The sequence below is a fragment of the Onychostoma macrolepis genome, chromosome 13 (assembly GCF_012432095.1).
Source record: "Onychostoma macrolepis isolate SWU-2019 chromosome 13, ASM1243209v1, whole genome shotgun sequence".
NCBI lineage: Eukaryota > Metazoa > Chordata > Actinopteri > Cypriniformes > Cyprinidae > Onychostoma > Onychostoma macrolepis.
Genome location: NC_081167.1, coordinates 15,766,992 through 15,781,689, shown reverse-complemented (window position 1 = coordinate 15,781,689; position 14,698 = coordinate 15,766,992). Strand labels below are relative to the sequence as shown.

General features: G+C 35.4%; 1 protein-coding gene across 1 annotated transcript in view; it reads left to right on the top strand.

The window, feature by feature from the left end:
• Positions 1–835: 835 nt before the first annotated feature.
• Positions 836–14,698, top strand: part of phactr2 (phosphatase and actin regulator 2) — a 28,273-nt gene continuing 14,410 nt past the window's right edge. The window contains 5 exon segments of the mRNA XM_058795888.1: positions 836–1,484; positions 10,688–10,855; positions 11,147–11,221; positions 11,945–12,085; positions 13,848–14,060. Coding sequence (XP_058651871.1) covers positions 1,442–1,484; positions 10,688–10,855; positions 11,147–11,221; positions 11,945–12,085; positions 13,848–14,060 — 640 coding nt within the window. The 5' untranslated portion in view covers positions 836–1,441.

Genomic DNA, 14,698 nt, shown 5'->3' with positions numbered 1-14,698 from the left:
AGGCACATCCACTCACACACACACACACACACACACACACACACATACACGCATACATTCACAGACACAAACATACACATTCAAATTAATTGGTATGGTTATAACCATATAGCCATAACAACTCAGAAAACTGAAATAAGAGGTTGAAATCAGATCAGACACAGAAGGATTAAGCTCTGATAAAACATTCCTGTTCATTTTTGTTACTTTTTATAGAATTTTAATATTTTGTGTAACAAAATGCTTTCTCTGTGTTCAGGTTTGACTGTAGTAATAATAATTTAAAAACTGATGCTTTAAATCAACATTATAAAAAAAAAAAAATTAAAAAAAAACTCTAAACCTTTACAAAAAGTTGTTAAATTTTAGGTGTCGGTCACTTTTGACCGTGAAGATCACAAGTGTGACTCCCAAATAAGGAGCACCAGAGGGTTAAATCAAAAGTTTTTAATTACACAAAAGTGTAATGGTTTTCGCTAGCAGTGGTTCAAACACCAAAAATGGTCACAACTTGAAAATGGTCTCATTGTGAAGAATAAAACCTCAATGACATTTAGTCAGACAAGGATATTTTCATTCAGGTCAGTTTGGGGCAAGTTCACTGTAAAAAGTGGTAAGTTGACTTGAATTTTGAGGAAACCCATTTCCTTAAAATTTATTAATTAAATAATAATAATAATAATAATAAAAGTGAACTTGACACTTTCATAATTTTTTTTTTTTTTTTTTTTACCATTTAAAATTTCTTGAAGAGCATTTGAAATACTATTTATCGGTGTGACAACATGCCCCACACTTGAAGGTCAGTTAAGGTATGTGTCTTACAGAACCTGACTCACTGGAGTAAAAGTAGTTACGCAAGATGATCATGTCTTGAAATCATCAGTAATGAATGACCTTTAGTTCTTATACATTAAGAATATTTTATACAGCTTTATTGATAGCCTGCTCTCTTTGGTTAGATGATATAAAACTCTGAAACATTTACTTGATCAAAAATTGTGATGGTTAGCAACAGACATTTTCAACAGAATAAACCATGCTTTTATTTTCATTTTAACACAGTAAAGCAGTGTAGTCAAAAATAGCAAGGGCACTCTAGTATTTTCTAATGATGTCACTTTTGGCCAACACATTATTACCCACATACATTTCCATGCTTTAAGCAGGGCTGAAGCAAGGAGGGGCTTGAAACTTCCTCCTTATGACCTCTGACTGCTTACAATCTGCAAAAAAGGAATGTCAGGCATTTAAATCCGGAGACTCCGAGTTCGATTGCGTGTCTTGCGACTACACAAAGTATGGAAAAGCTCTTTTGAGAAGCAGCTCTCAGAGTTGGAGGAGTGAAATGAGTCTCCTGTTATGTCGATCGAGTGGGCTTTGTTGCACAAGTTCTTGGGGCGTCGTATGATTTTTGTTTAGCGGCCCATTGAAGATCGACATGGGCCAGACATCTGTCTCCAGCTTGTCTCAGAGAGCGAGCGGTAAGTGTCTGCAAGGGCTTGTTCTTCATTCACTGACCCGCTGTTTACTCACCCACACCGCTATCTCAAGCAACGCTCAGGGAGGGAAGACGTGACTAGTTGAGTCCGTTTCCGCGGCAAACCAAGTTCATTATCAAGTCTGATATTTGCACGTTTGCTTTCACGTAATCTACTGCTACCTACGAGATGCGACGAATTTATAGCACTGCCATAATAATATTCGAAGCGAGCGCGTGGATTTTGGTTTGTCGCGTGCAGTGCAAACGATCAACAAGTGGGACTTTGTCACGCGCATCTTTCACGAATTTGAGGCGTTTGTGTTGATGGATTAGTCAACAGTAACATCCTTACTTGATAAGGACGAAGAAACAGAAACGTACTGGCTCGTGCATTCAGGAAATGATTGTTTCACTTTGTTCTTTTGCTCACATGTTGTTTGTCGTAATATGTGCTGTCAAGGCGATGCGCTGTTAGAAATGTACTTCCTAATTCGTGCCAGAGTGCATAATGTAAAAATAAAAAAAAAGTGAGTAATTTTAACGGAAAAACGTTGTAAAACGATACCGTTTGTTACTTCGTTAACTGTAAGTTACTATACTAAAACGATACATGCACGTTTAGGGTGGACTTTTATATTAGAAAGTGGCATTCCCAGAATTGCGTGCATGAACCACCACACTTGATCAGATTTTATATTTTTAAAAAAACTAATAGTAATAATAATCAAATTTTTGTGTTTTGTTAATTATGTTTTGCATTATTTTACTGTTTTGTGTTTGTGTGAATGACACTTTGCTCATTCGTTATTATTGGCTCAGAGAACTTCGTCATGTGGCCTTCCATTGTTCTACATCCTTTATTAATGCATTTTAAACAAACAATCAGATATAAGTATATTCTTTAATAAACTGACATGCGATTTCATCCTGTAATAATTGTAACATCACTTTTTCATAGTAAAAAAGTAATGAATGTCAGCTACTGCCTTTTTTCCTTCTTTTTTTTCTTTTTTTTTACTGTAAATTTAACAAAGCACTTTTTTCCACAGTGCAGTTGTGTTATTCATTTATAAAAACACAAGTCTTAATTACAGGTTTACTGGTTTTGGTTTCATTTAATACAAGATAAGTTCATGTTTCGCTTATTTGGAGACTACTGAGACTGAGAGTGTCGAGTTTAAGCTATTTATTTAAAAAAAGCAGCAACAGTGACAGAAACGTCTTAGTATGCACAACAGTCAAGTTTCAATAGCTACAATTCCAAGCAAGTACTTCACAATGCAGTTTTATTGTAATCTTAAGCTTCTTTCTGCACCAAATGTTGAATCACGAGCCACTACCTTCATTTCCCCATAATTTCCATTATTGCCAGAGTGCTGTGATATAAAAGCTTCTGTTGCTATCAGTTTACCAGCTCTCAAAGGAAGGTTGATCAGATGTTATTTGTGTATCCTCATGAACAGCGTGCTTATTATGCATAAGACTGAATCATGTTTTAAATGGTTTTGATTTAATTTGGAATGTATAGCAACTGACTGGATGTGAAAGGCCACAGAAATGAATGAAAAGAAATGAATGATCTCTACCTCTCTATTAATTAGATCCAGAAATAATCAGCACTATTTTTGTCTTGGGTCTATTTTTTTTAATTGTTTTATAGGAAAGGTTATTGCAAACATTTTCTTTTCTGTAAATAGAGGAACAAAGTGTTGAGTGAAATTGGCCTATTGTTTTTTTCAGTGGTATTATGAGGAACTGATGCTGTGGGATTAGCCTATGCTGCAAGCAATTATTAATACAAAGCTAGGTTTAGCATTTGCTGTAGGCTTAATGCACTTACCGGATGTCAAAAAACAGGCTACAATCACTCAGTTGAAGAGTACATTTAAAACGGTATAACTGACGACTTTAACACTTATTTGTTTGACTTACTCTTCAGCATTACAGGCTTAAAACATTGAGATAATGAACTAATTATCAACATGAGTGGCCTTTTTAGCCATCACAGATCTCTACAGCTGCTTTGTCTTTATATTTAGAAGCATAAGGCAAGTCAAATGTGTGATTGTTCTGTAAGAAATATGCTGTCAGGGATGTTGATATGAGCTGCACTGCAATATGACTCCCGTGAACTTTTTAACCCTTAAGTCTCACATGCCTCCTTTGGAAGCCTTGGAGGTTTGAATAACTGATGCCTTTTGTTTTCTGGTCATCATGATTATTTGTCATGTTTCATGCATTTTCAGTGGCCTCCCTTTAAAAAGAGGAAGTGAGCAACTCAGTCAACTTCAAATGTTATATAATATTTGCAGCAAATTTGCCATAATGTGGATCTGGATGTTATAGTAAAAATTGTTCTGTATATTTTTCAGACTTTTGGTGATATGCAGTGTATATTATATGTTTGCTTGTTTCATTCAGACAGCCATTTTAGCAGTGACTGAGAGTTCAAGGGGAGTTTGTATGAATTCTCGTTTCCTTTTTTTTTTTTTTTTTTTTGTAAAACTGATTATCAGAATGAATTGAACTTAAAAACCCCTCTTTTCAAGTTGAAATCAAAGGATGTTTTCAAATGTAGTTTATTGGAGCTCTCCAAATGCTCTCGGAGCGGTTCAGCACATAATGTGAACAAACCAGTTGATCTTAGACCCCCCTAAAAGGACCCAAAAGTAAACCATACTCAGACCACCTGCGGAGGTTGAGGTTGAGGTCCACTTTACATTTCACGTCGCCATGTATGCTAGAGGCTTGGGTGAAAGTTGCATGTGTGAATGGCCTTGTCTGTGCGTTCTCTTTACAAGCAATAGAGCTGTGAGTTTAGTTACTTGTATACAAATATCAGTTTTACCCACTCATTGCTGAGAAATATTATGTAGTGATTCAGTATCAGAGCTATTATATTAATAAAATTTGAGGGGCACCTTGACAAGTTTCTGTGCTCCTGAATATTTCTCTGTGTGCGCAGTGCAGTCTCTAATCTCTTTGATGTATGTGAGCTTGTGTATACGTACTTAACCATGTTTCGGGGACATATTTGTAACCACAAGTGAGTAAACCTGACAAAAGAAATCTCCAAAAACTCCCCTTTGGGGATGTCCTTATATGTAAATCTGGTATAAAAATAAAGTAAACAAGTGTTTTTTTTGTTTTTTTTATTGTAAAGATGCAGAATGTTTTCTGTGAGGGGTAGGGTTTAGGGGTGTGCGATATATAGGCTATCGTCTGCGATAATATCGTAATTGTTGTTTTAACGATGTGCAATTTGACATTATCGAGTATTTTGCAAAAACCGAACAAAACACCTACGGAGTTCACGCATACATTACGTGATGAAATCTAGTGGGTTAAACAGTGCACGTGTGCATTTAGATTGTGTTTTTTCACTGTATGATTCAGATATTAAAATGATCACAAAATTCAAGATATGGGGGCAGAAAATGTATATATATCATTTCCAGAGCTGGGTAGTAACTGATTACATGTAATCTGGATTACGTAATCAGATTCCAAAAATTAAGTACTTGTAATCAGAGTAAGTTACACTTTAAAATACTCGTAATCAGACTACAGTTACTTTTTTATGGATTACATGATTACATATTATTCACACAATGGCAATAAATTATTCATTGATTCTCCCTAATTTCTTTCTTTCATCTTTTAAATTTTCCTCTCTAAAATAGCCTACCGATTATATACATATTATGTACTGTATGTATATAGTCCAGTTTTGTGGACATTCACACAAAGATCAGTCATTAGTCAGGTGGTGACAGCATTTGAACACTGGATTTACAAAAATCATTTCAGGTTTAAGAAGGGTTTCACAACATTGCATCAACTACTGATGAACACATTCATTTTTATTTGAATTATTACTCTGTAGGTTTTTTAACCATGTATTATTAATTATAACTAATTAAAATGCACATATTCACGTTATTTCTTAGTTACATGTAATGCAGGCATTCCAAAATGTTTTGTCATCTAAACCTCATTCACCAAATATATTTGCTTTAAGTACCCCTGAGATTTTAAAATAAATATTTCAATAATTAAGTATCACATTTGCATGTTCACTGTTTCTTTGATGTTGATTAATGATCACATTGCATGCAGGTAAATAAAAATATTTCATCTTTTTTAGTAAGTGTTTTATTTAAAACAAAGTCTATAGAAATACAAAGACGGTTCACTCCTATACTTATGAATGGGAGAAACGGCAATGCACAATATGGAGAAATAGTCCCACTTTCTAAATGAAAGGGCCATATTTCCCATAGAAACATTTACATTTACATTTATGCATTTTGCAGACGCTTTTATCCAAAGCGACTTACAGTGCATTCAGGTTATACATTTTTTGTTTTATCAGTATGTGTGTTCCCTGGGAATTGAACCCACAACCTTTTGCGCTGCTAACGCAATGCTCTACCACTGAGCCACAGGACTCTAGTCAAACCTGACTAGAGTCAATGCACATGCACAGTATAAGCACGTTATGACTCCGCATGCACATTGCCTGGTCTAGCCTGAAAAATAAGCTTTTTAAATGCTATTTGAGAATAAGAAACAACATTCATGGGGCAATTAATTTCATATTTTTGTTGCTGATTTGACAGAAGTAATTTAATTGTGAGTTCAGCGAGCAGTTTTTGAGATTTCAGGATTCCCCCATTCATTAAGATAGGTCTTGTATGGCCGCCAAGTCAAGAGACTTTCCTCGAAAGGGAGTTTGTTTTCAAATGATTTATTTTCATTTTCATTTTTTATGATTTAATTAATTGTCAGCTTTTCATTAAACTCACAACCACCCTACAGTTACTTTATGAACCCTAGTTTGGGAAACCTTGATGTAATATAATGTTTAATGCACTTCATGTTGTAAATTACAATGAATGGAACAAGTTTTCTTACTCTTTGCATTTTTTACATCATTATGGTACAAGATAATGCTATTTAAATCAATGTGATAAGAGTTGAATCAAAAGTAATCTGATTATATTACCTAAAATGTGTAATGTAAGGGATTACGTTACTGACTACAATTTTTGTCATGTAATCTGGAATCAGTAAAGGATTACAATTTGTAAGTAATCTACTCAGCTCTGATCATTTCATATAGTTAAAATCACACGAAGAGTGCTGTTTTTTTCTTCTTCAAAAATAAGCATGATTACAAATGTGATTATTGATTTTATACAACAGTTAAAAAAACAATAAGTTAATATTAAGAGACTTACATTTTAGACACTATATTGCCTGTTTTTGCTCCATTTCGCCAACAAAAATAATTCCAAACACAGCCACAGCTCTGTTTTGCGTCTCTGAGCAACAGGACGATGTTGTTTCGTTCCTGAATGAATCAACCATTTAAATGATTTGGTTCAGTCATAATGACTCACTTGTTAACAGTGACTTGCTGCCACCTACTGGCGGTTTGAATTTCACATTTAAAATATCTTTTCATTTTTAAAGTAATTTCAAATATCAGTATTCAGTGTTTTATGTTTAAAATTTCAAACAGCCTAAATGTCGTCTTATTCTAATTGAATGATTAAATGTAACAAAAAATGGCTTTATTAAAGGTAAAATTGCCCATAAAAGGTAAAAATCATTTTAAACTTATATGAAAAGATACATTTTTATCACTGATGCGAACTGACCACGCAGAATATGAAACTGTAGCTGTCCACGGTAGTCAGATATCAGCACAATAACACACTCGGCAAAATATTGTCTAATCATTATTGAAAAAATCCCCCAAAATATCGAGAGATCTTTTTTTTTTCTTTTTTTTTTTCTTCAATATCACACACCCCTAGTAGGGTTAGAGTGTGGGTTGGGATTAGTTTATAAAATCTATAATTATCTGTATATAAAAACAGTAGAAGTCTATGTAATGTCCTCATTTAGATGTGATTGTTATTAATGATAGCAGCACATTGGTGATTAAACTGACTTGGACCTGTGCATTAAACCATTTTAATACCTGCCAGCCAGTCAGAATCAAGTATTCAAGCAGACCATGTTATAATATTATATAATTATTTATAAAAAACAGTACTCATTGCTTGTCGTGCAATTTAAAAAAAAAAGTTAGGAACAAAGAAACATTTTACAGCTGAGACTGACAGCTCTTCCTCACCCCCTTCCCTGTCCACTTCATTTTTCACATTTTCCAAGTCAGACTCCAGCATTCCACTGCTGTGAAGAAGCTGGGGTCTGAGCTCTTATGAAGTTGCTGTGTGATCAAGAAAGAGTCTGAAATCACGTCAGTGAAAAGAACTGGGTTCTCTTTTGAGTCCACCATATGGTGAACACCATAAGGACTGAGGTCACATTCGGCAGGTTCCCTTTCTGGTTCACTTTAAGTGAACTGGGTTTAGTTCTTTTAAAATGAACAATTAGTGAAACACCCTGAGACTATTATAACATGTCTGCAAGTATCAAACTGGCATCATGTACAGTAGCTCTACTTTTATTCTGCAGTATCCACACCTGTTCATCTGTGCCCTTCAGAGGAATTCTTCTTGCTCCGTTGTAAAGTGGTGTCCTCTTTGTTTTAAATGTGCTTGATCCTCTGTGGTTTGATCTCGGGGACTGTGCTCATCACTGGGAGTTCTGTGGGTAACACGTTCTATTAATAATCAAATCAGAGGCCAACTGCCTATTGACAGGCCAATGAAGTCTAGGGTCAGTGGCTCCTTGGAGAGAATTGATTAGTAAAGAGGCGCTGTGGCATCCTCATGATGGTGGTGAAAAGACCACGGACATGTCGCCTAGCACATTCCTGTCACATGTGTTCGCTAATGAATTCCTTCAGTGCAGTGTGAAAAACAGACTTCATGTTTGGATTTCACACATTTCTATGTGAAAAATATCCTGTTTGCTGGTCAGTTTTTGGACTCCTAGAGATGTTTCGTGATGCATGTGGAAGCAATGTGTGTTTGGCACCCACAAAAGTGGTGTATTAATGCGTGGCAGAAGCTTACACTCTTAAAAATAAAGGTTTCAAAATAAGGTTTTCATAGCAACACTCCTCAACAAACCTTTCAGTGAACAGTTCTTTGAGGAACCATTTTTTTAGGGTGAAGAACATTTTAATCATTTGAAGAACCTTTTTCAAACATAAATAATCTTTTGTGCAATGGAAAGATTCCATGGATGTTAAAGGTTCTTCATGGAACCACAGATGCCAATAAAGGATCTTGATTTTTAAGGGCGTAGTTTTGGAGCTTGAGCCTATTATGTCATCGGTCCATTTAACAACACAGTCTTTTGATTATCCACTGTAGGCTCCTATGAAGCAACATTGTAAATGTGTGGTAAATGTCAAGCAGTCGGTTGAAGCAACATTCTACGATGACTTTGAGAAAGGACAGTTGTGCAAAGTGAAAGACGGCTAAGTTTGTCTCTCCTTTTGTTTCTAAATTAGTTGGCTTGTGTTTTGACAGTATAATCAGAAACAAGTGATCAAATCTAGTCGTTGAGATGCAAGTCAGGAAGTTACTGTCTCCTGAGCATTTGAAGGGATAGTTTTCGAAAAATGAGAAGTTACTCAACCTTGTCATTCCAAGCATCACTAAAAAAATTGGTGGTGAATTTACTCTGAAACTATTTTCGCTCATAAATTTTACAAATAATGACTAAGAAATGACAAGTAGCACATTGAATTAGACATATAAAGTTTTGAAGTAGAAAGACTGAAATAGTATTTTCTTGTAAAATGTACTGCAGTGCTATATGACTGAAGATATTTTGAGAAATGTTGAGGTCCAAACAACATTGGACTCCACTGACCTCCAATAAATGGAAGTAAAGGCCAAAAAAAAAAATTAAAACCTGTCCCTTGGAGGACTGTATTTTTGTATTTTGATTTGATTTCTTTAATAGGCCAGGTCTCATAACAATGACCCATACACACACTGACCCAGGTCTCTGCTGTAATTCTGCAGAGAACAATGTAAGCGTGTGTGCATTTTCTTGAAATGATATATGGTGTCACTGCTTTGGAGCCTGACTCTTTGTTTATTGTTCTCAGTTCTTTGGTGTCTTTTAGGCGTGTGGAAATGCTCTTGTGATCATTTTACACTTCATCTGGCAAGGTGGGCCTGTTACTTTTGGTCTGCTGTTCTGTTGGATTATGTTCGATGAACGGGTTTAATATCTCTTTGCGTAGGCCATGTGGAAAAGCTGCACCTCTCTGTCAGAATCTCTTCTTTTTGCAAGCTAAGAAGAAGTGATGTAGGGGTGGGTGTAGGGTGGAAGAGAGTTCAGTTCTTGGCTGAATCACAAACCTTAAGTGAGCATCTAACCTAAAATAATCAATCGGTTCTGTGATTTAAGGGTCTCGGTTGACGCATTTGCATATGCTTGTAGCGGGCACCTTCTACAAACACTTTCTTGACTTCCATTCGTCTTTTAAAGATTTAGAAACACAAATCCCAATTTTTTTAATATATTACATAAACTAGTTGTTGTAAGAAAAAAAGATCAAATAAGTATATGATGTTTTCAGTTTATGGAAAATATGTTTATCAGTAACTACAAACCAATATGCTACATTTACTGTTAATATATTTCAACACTGTTAGTCATTCATTCAATATTTTGGTAACAGGGTTGCCGTATATACTGTATACAGTATTTCTACATGTATGTACAGTACAGTAGATTAAGGTTCTCTTACACTACCAGTTTCTTATGCTGACCAAAGCTGCATTTATTTAATAAAAATACAGTAAAATATTATTAAATACAATTAAAACTAATGTATTTTAAAATGTCATTTTTAATTCTTTGGTGAATAGTTCAAAAGAACAGCATTTATTTGAAATAGAAATATTTTGTAACATTAGGTATTTACAGTTGAATAAAATTATTAATTTATATAAAATAAATGTCTTCCTCAATACTTTTGATCAGTGACCTGTGGTTGGCAATCAATCCTTTCTGAAGTTAAGGCTCCTCTATACCCTGTTTTGTATGCTGTTTGTGGAAAGAGACGGCTAGTTGTTCTTGTTGCTTAAGGGTGCCCTAATGTCTGTTGTTATGGTCAGAAACATTCGTTCACACAAGTATTTCCTGTTATAAAAACCAGTTGGCTGTTTTCCATTGTTTAGGGGTCAGCTAAGTTTTTCTTTTTTCTTTTTTTTTATTCAGCTCATTCAAAATTGTGTTCTTGCTGTGATTCACTTTTAGTGGAGGGACTGGAAAAATCTTCTCTGGCCAACTGTGATGTGGTGGTGGGAAGCTCGCAGTCTCCTCAGCTGAAAGGAAAGGGGAAGCTCTCTTCTCTGGGCAAGATCTTTAAACCTTGGAAATGGAGAAAGAAGAGAACCAGTGATAAGTTCCAAGACCTCTCAAAAGGTATATCCCCATTTATTAATAGCAGTTTGCTTGAATGTTTATGCTTGGAACAGCACATCCAACGATGAATATTCAGAATGTAGTCTTTCAGTGATACCCTCTTCATGCTCCCTCACAATTTTATGAAAGTTATATCATCCGGTATGACATTCAGTTGGTGATTATGTTGGATGGATCGTAAAATTTATTACACGTATTACAGCTGGAAGCAGCCTGCACTTTCACTGTGAACCATAAAGTGGCCTAAATATAATGATATCTTGATATGTTCTGTCTCCATCATCTTTATAGTTCTGGAGAGGAAAATATCCACCAGGCAAACTCGAGAAGAGCTCATAAGAAAAGGTGTCCTTATTCCAGACCAAGGTGAGATTTGAAATAAAGTGAATGTGATACTGAGCGTGCATGGATGGCCAGTTTTCTATAATATTAAAACAATGCTCTAGACTCTAGAAAGAATTGTTATTAGATTATTTATTGCTGGTTTAGAGTACACTATAAGAACGGTTTCCTAGCAACCCATGGTTCAATGAGGTTTTATGGAGGAATATTCTGTGTTCGTCATGTGTAAAATGGTGCTGGTGGGTTATTGGATGCAATCTTAAACCTTTAACCACTGTGATACCACCACCTACAGTAGAAGACAAACTCATTAGCACTTTTTTCAATGTCTGTAGCCGCAGTTACCACTACATTAACAACTGATATGCATAGGGTGCTTTAGCAATAGATATTAACCCAGGAATGTTTTCCATTAAATAGATTTGATTGATGTTATCCATATAATAAAAGCTAAGCACTTCCTGGACTTACTGTTCATATCCAACATTTTGAAAATGACTGACTTTGCGAGAACAACAGAATCCCTCCCAATCTTCAGGCTCAAGAGTGAAGAATTTCAATAATACTTGTATTAGTCTTATTTGGCCTCCTGTTGAGCTCTCAGTCTTACATGAGGAAACCAAAGCTTTTTATAAGAACATCTGAGGAATGACTTGAATATTAATGCAAACAAAATAGTGTTATTACTGAATAGCAGGCATGTAGTCTTGGTTACATGATGACTGAGTTATGTTTGCCTATCTTTAGATGATCCTTTGAATACAGAGACCTTGAATGGTCATGCAGTGCCCAGTGGAGTTACTGAAAAGGTCAAAGTAGACATTGAAACACCAGAACTGGTCCCCGAAGAGAAACCAGACTTGGCAGCAGTGGCAGAGGACCCAGAAGGTACTGTTTTCTGTTTAGTCTCGCAAAATAAAGATGCTGAATCTTCAACATGAGTTTAACCGTTTTACTAATCTTCTGTATCTTTTGATGGTTTAAAGCCACTAAGAAGTCAAATTATTCAGTCTAACTGGTCCTTTCATGGGTTTTTCGGCATGCTCGTGTTGTGGTTTCTTCACAACGCTTTGTTCACTGCATGAGCAAAGTGATCCATATTAAAATAGCTGTTTCAGTGTAATTTCTGCACATTACACCAGCCATATTTCATATCATTGTGAACATTAGTAAAATCAACACTTGTACTGTAAGAGCTCATGGACGGATAAAGACTGGCGATAAGAATATAGTGTGTGTTGTTTAGAGGAAGTTTTAGCAGCTTTGGAGCAGTGTTCAGTGAAAACTTAACAAATGAAGTTATTTGTAGAGCAAGGACATTTCCTGAGAAGGTTATTTCCAGAGTGTGTTTAGTTTTATTCACTGAGTTGTTTTCTCCATATGTGTCTTTAACGAACGTCTCTTGATCGTCTGAACCTCTCAGTTCTCAGTGGTGAGAGATCCTTGAGTGTCTAATGTACTCTATAGATTTGGTTGAAGTTACATTTAAAACAATTTTTAATAATAACATGCTTTATATCGAAACCATCCTTTTAGGTAATGGGCATTATGTCATTTAGACTGACATCATTTTGGAATTTTTTTTAATTTTTTTTATCAGAGTTGTGGGCAGAACTTGTGGTCACAGTCATAAGATGTGCAAGGGCAACGTCAAAACTGTATTTTTTTTTTATAATTTCCTTTAATGTTCTACAACAATTCTGTAATTGTTTCCACCACTTTTTCTCCCACAAATGAGTATATTTTACTCATCATGGGGCTAATTTTTGGAGAGGCCTTTGGCAATGGATTCACTAAAGCATTACACTACTTGAGGCGTTTCCGCCATCCCTAAAAATACCCGTTATAAAATGCTTTTATAAAACAGCTTAAGACCAATGTTTAATAAATAATAAACCAATTAAATGACTACTAATTATATATACACACATTACTGTTCAAAGTTTAAGGATTTGAAAGTATTCTCACCAAGGCTGCATTTATTTGATAAAAATACAGTAAAAACAGTAATTTTGTGCAATATTATTATATTTTAAAATTATTTATATATTTCAAATGTAATTTATTACAACCGCTAATATTGTGAAATATAATCCAAACTACTGTTTCCTATTTTACTATAATTTAAAATGTAATTTATTGCTATAATGGCAAAGCTGAATTTTCAGCAGCCATTACTCCAGTCTTCATTGTCACATAATCGTTCAGAAATCCTTCTAATATGCTGATTTGCTGCTCAATTAGTATTTCTTCTTATTATCAATGTTGAAAACAGATGTGCTTCTTAATATTTATTTGGTTGAACCCGTAATACATTTTTTTCAGGATTCTTTGATGAATATAAAGTTCAAAACAGCATTTATTTGAGAAATAAACCTTTGTAACATTATAAATGTTTTCACTGTCACTTTTGATCAATTGAATGCATCCTTGCAGAATACAATTATACGTCATGATGTATGACAATACTTTACTATAGGCTGTTTAGTGTCACTACTTACCACATTATTATATAATGTATTTGTATTCCATTTGTTTCCAGTGGCTTAGAATGGGGCTTATCCGATCAGATCAATGCTCAGAGCTTTGTTGTGAGGGTCTTCTTAGTCAATAACAGTTTAGGGTGCTCTCCTCCTCTGTGCTCCTGTAGAGAGGAATGACAGCAAACGCAGCCCGCAGGCCAGTGAGTCAGCCGCTCCAAAAACCCCTACTAAAAAACATCAGGCCACACCCCAAAAACCCTCCGGTGAGGCCACGAGCACAGCCGTGAAGAAAGGGGGTAAAAAGGTAACCAAGAGCACCAGTAAGCAGGTCTCCGCTCCTCCACCCAAACAAACCACACGAACTGCCGCTCGTGGCAATGGTAAGTACACGTGTCAGTGATGTGAATAGAGCATCGTGTTTGCATGCGTGGTGAACAAGCTCTGCATGGAGGGGTCCTGTATGCGTCTCTTTCCCCCTGACCGGTGTCACTGGGAACCAACTTAGTCTTTTGAGGAACGTTTAAAAAAAAGTTGTTCAGAAATGTCAGTAGACTCTATCTGCATTGTTTGAGAAACTTGCATTACATGTCTACTGTCTCATTGGTTAAACGCATTATAATCTTTTATTAATGTTTGCCTTTATGTCTGAATATAATGGTACAATAAATGTGTTTTGCATTTTGCATGTAACTGGGACTTTGTGCATGTACACCACCACACTCATGTAATAGTCTATAAACAGGGGCTTATTGTTCCACATTGTGCTATTCCTTTGTCCTTTTACCTATCCATTGTGTGCCTCAGGTGCAGCTCATCATTGGTGGCTTGAAAGCTTCCTCTTTTAACTGATAAAGCATTTATTTATTATTTTTTTTAAAGAATATTATTGTGTTTTATAATTTTACAGTGTTTTGTGCTTCCTAGCTCTTGTGAATGTTAAACTAAACTCTTATCTTTGGTCCGCAGTGACCTTCACATAGGAAGTTTTTTTTTTTTAGTGGTGAACCTGCATGTGAAC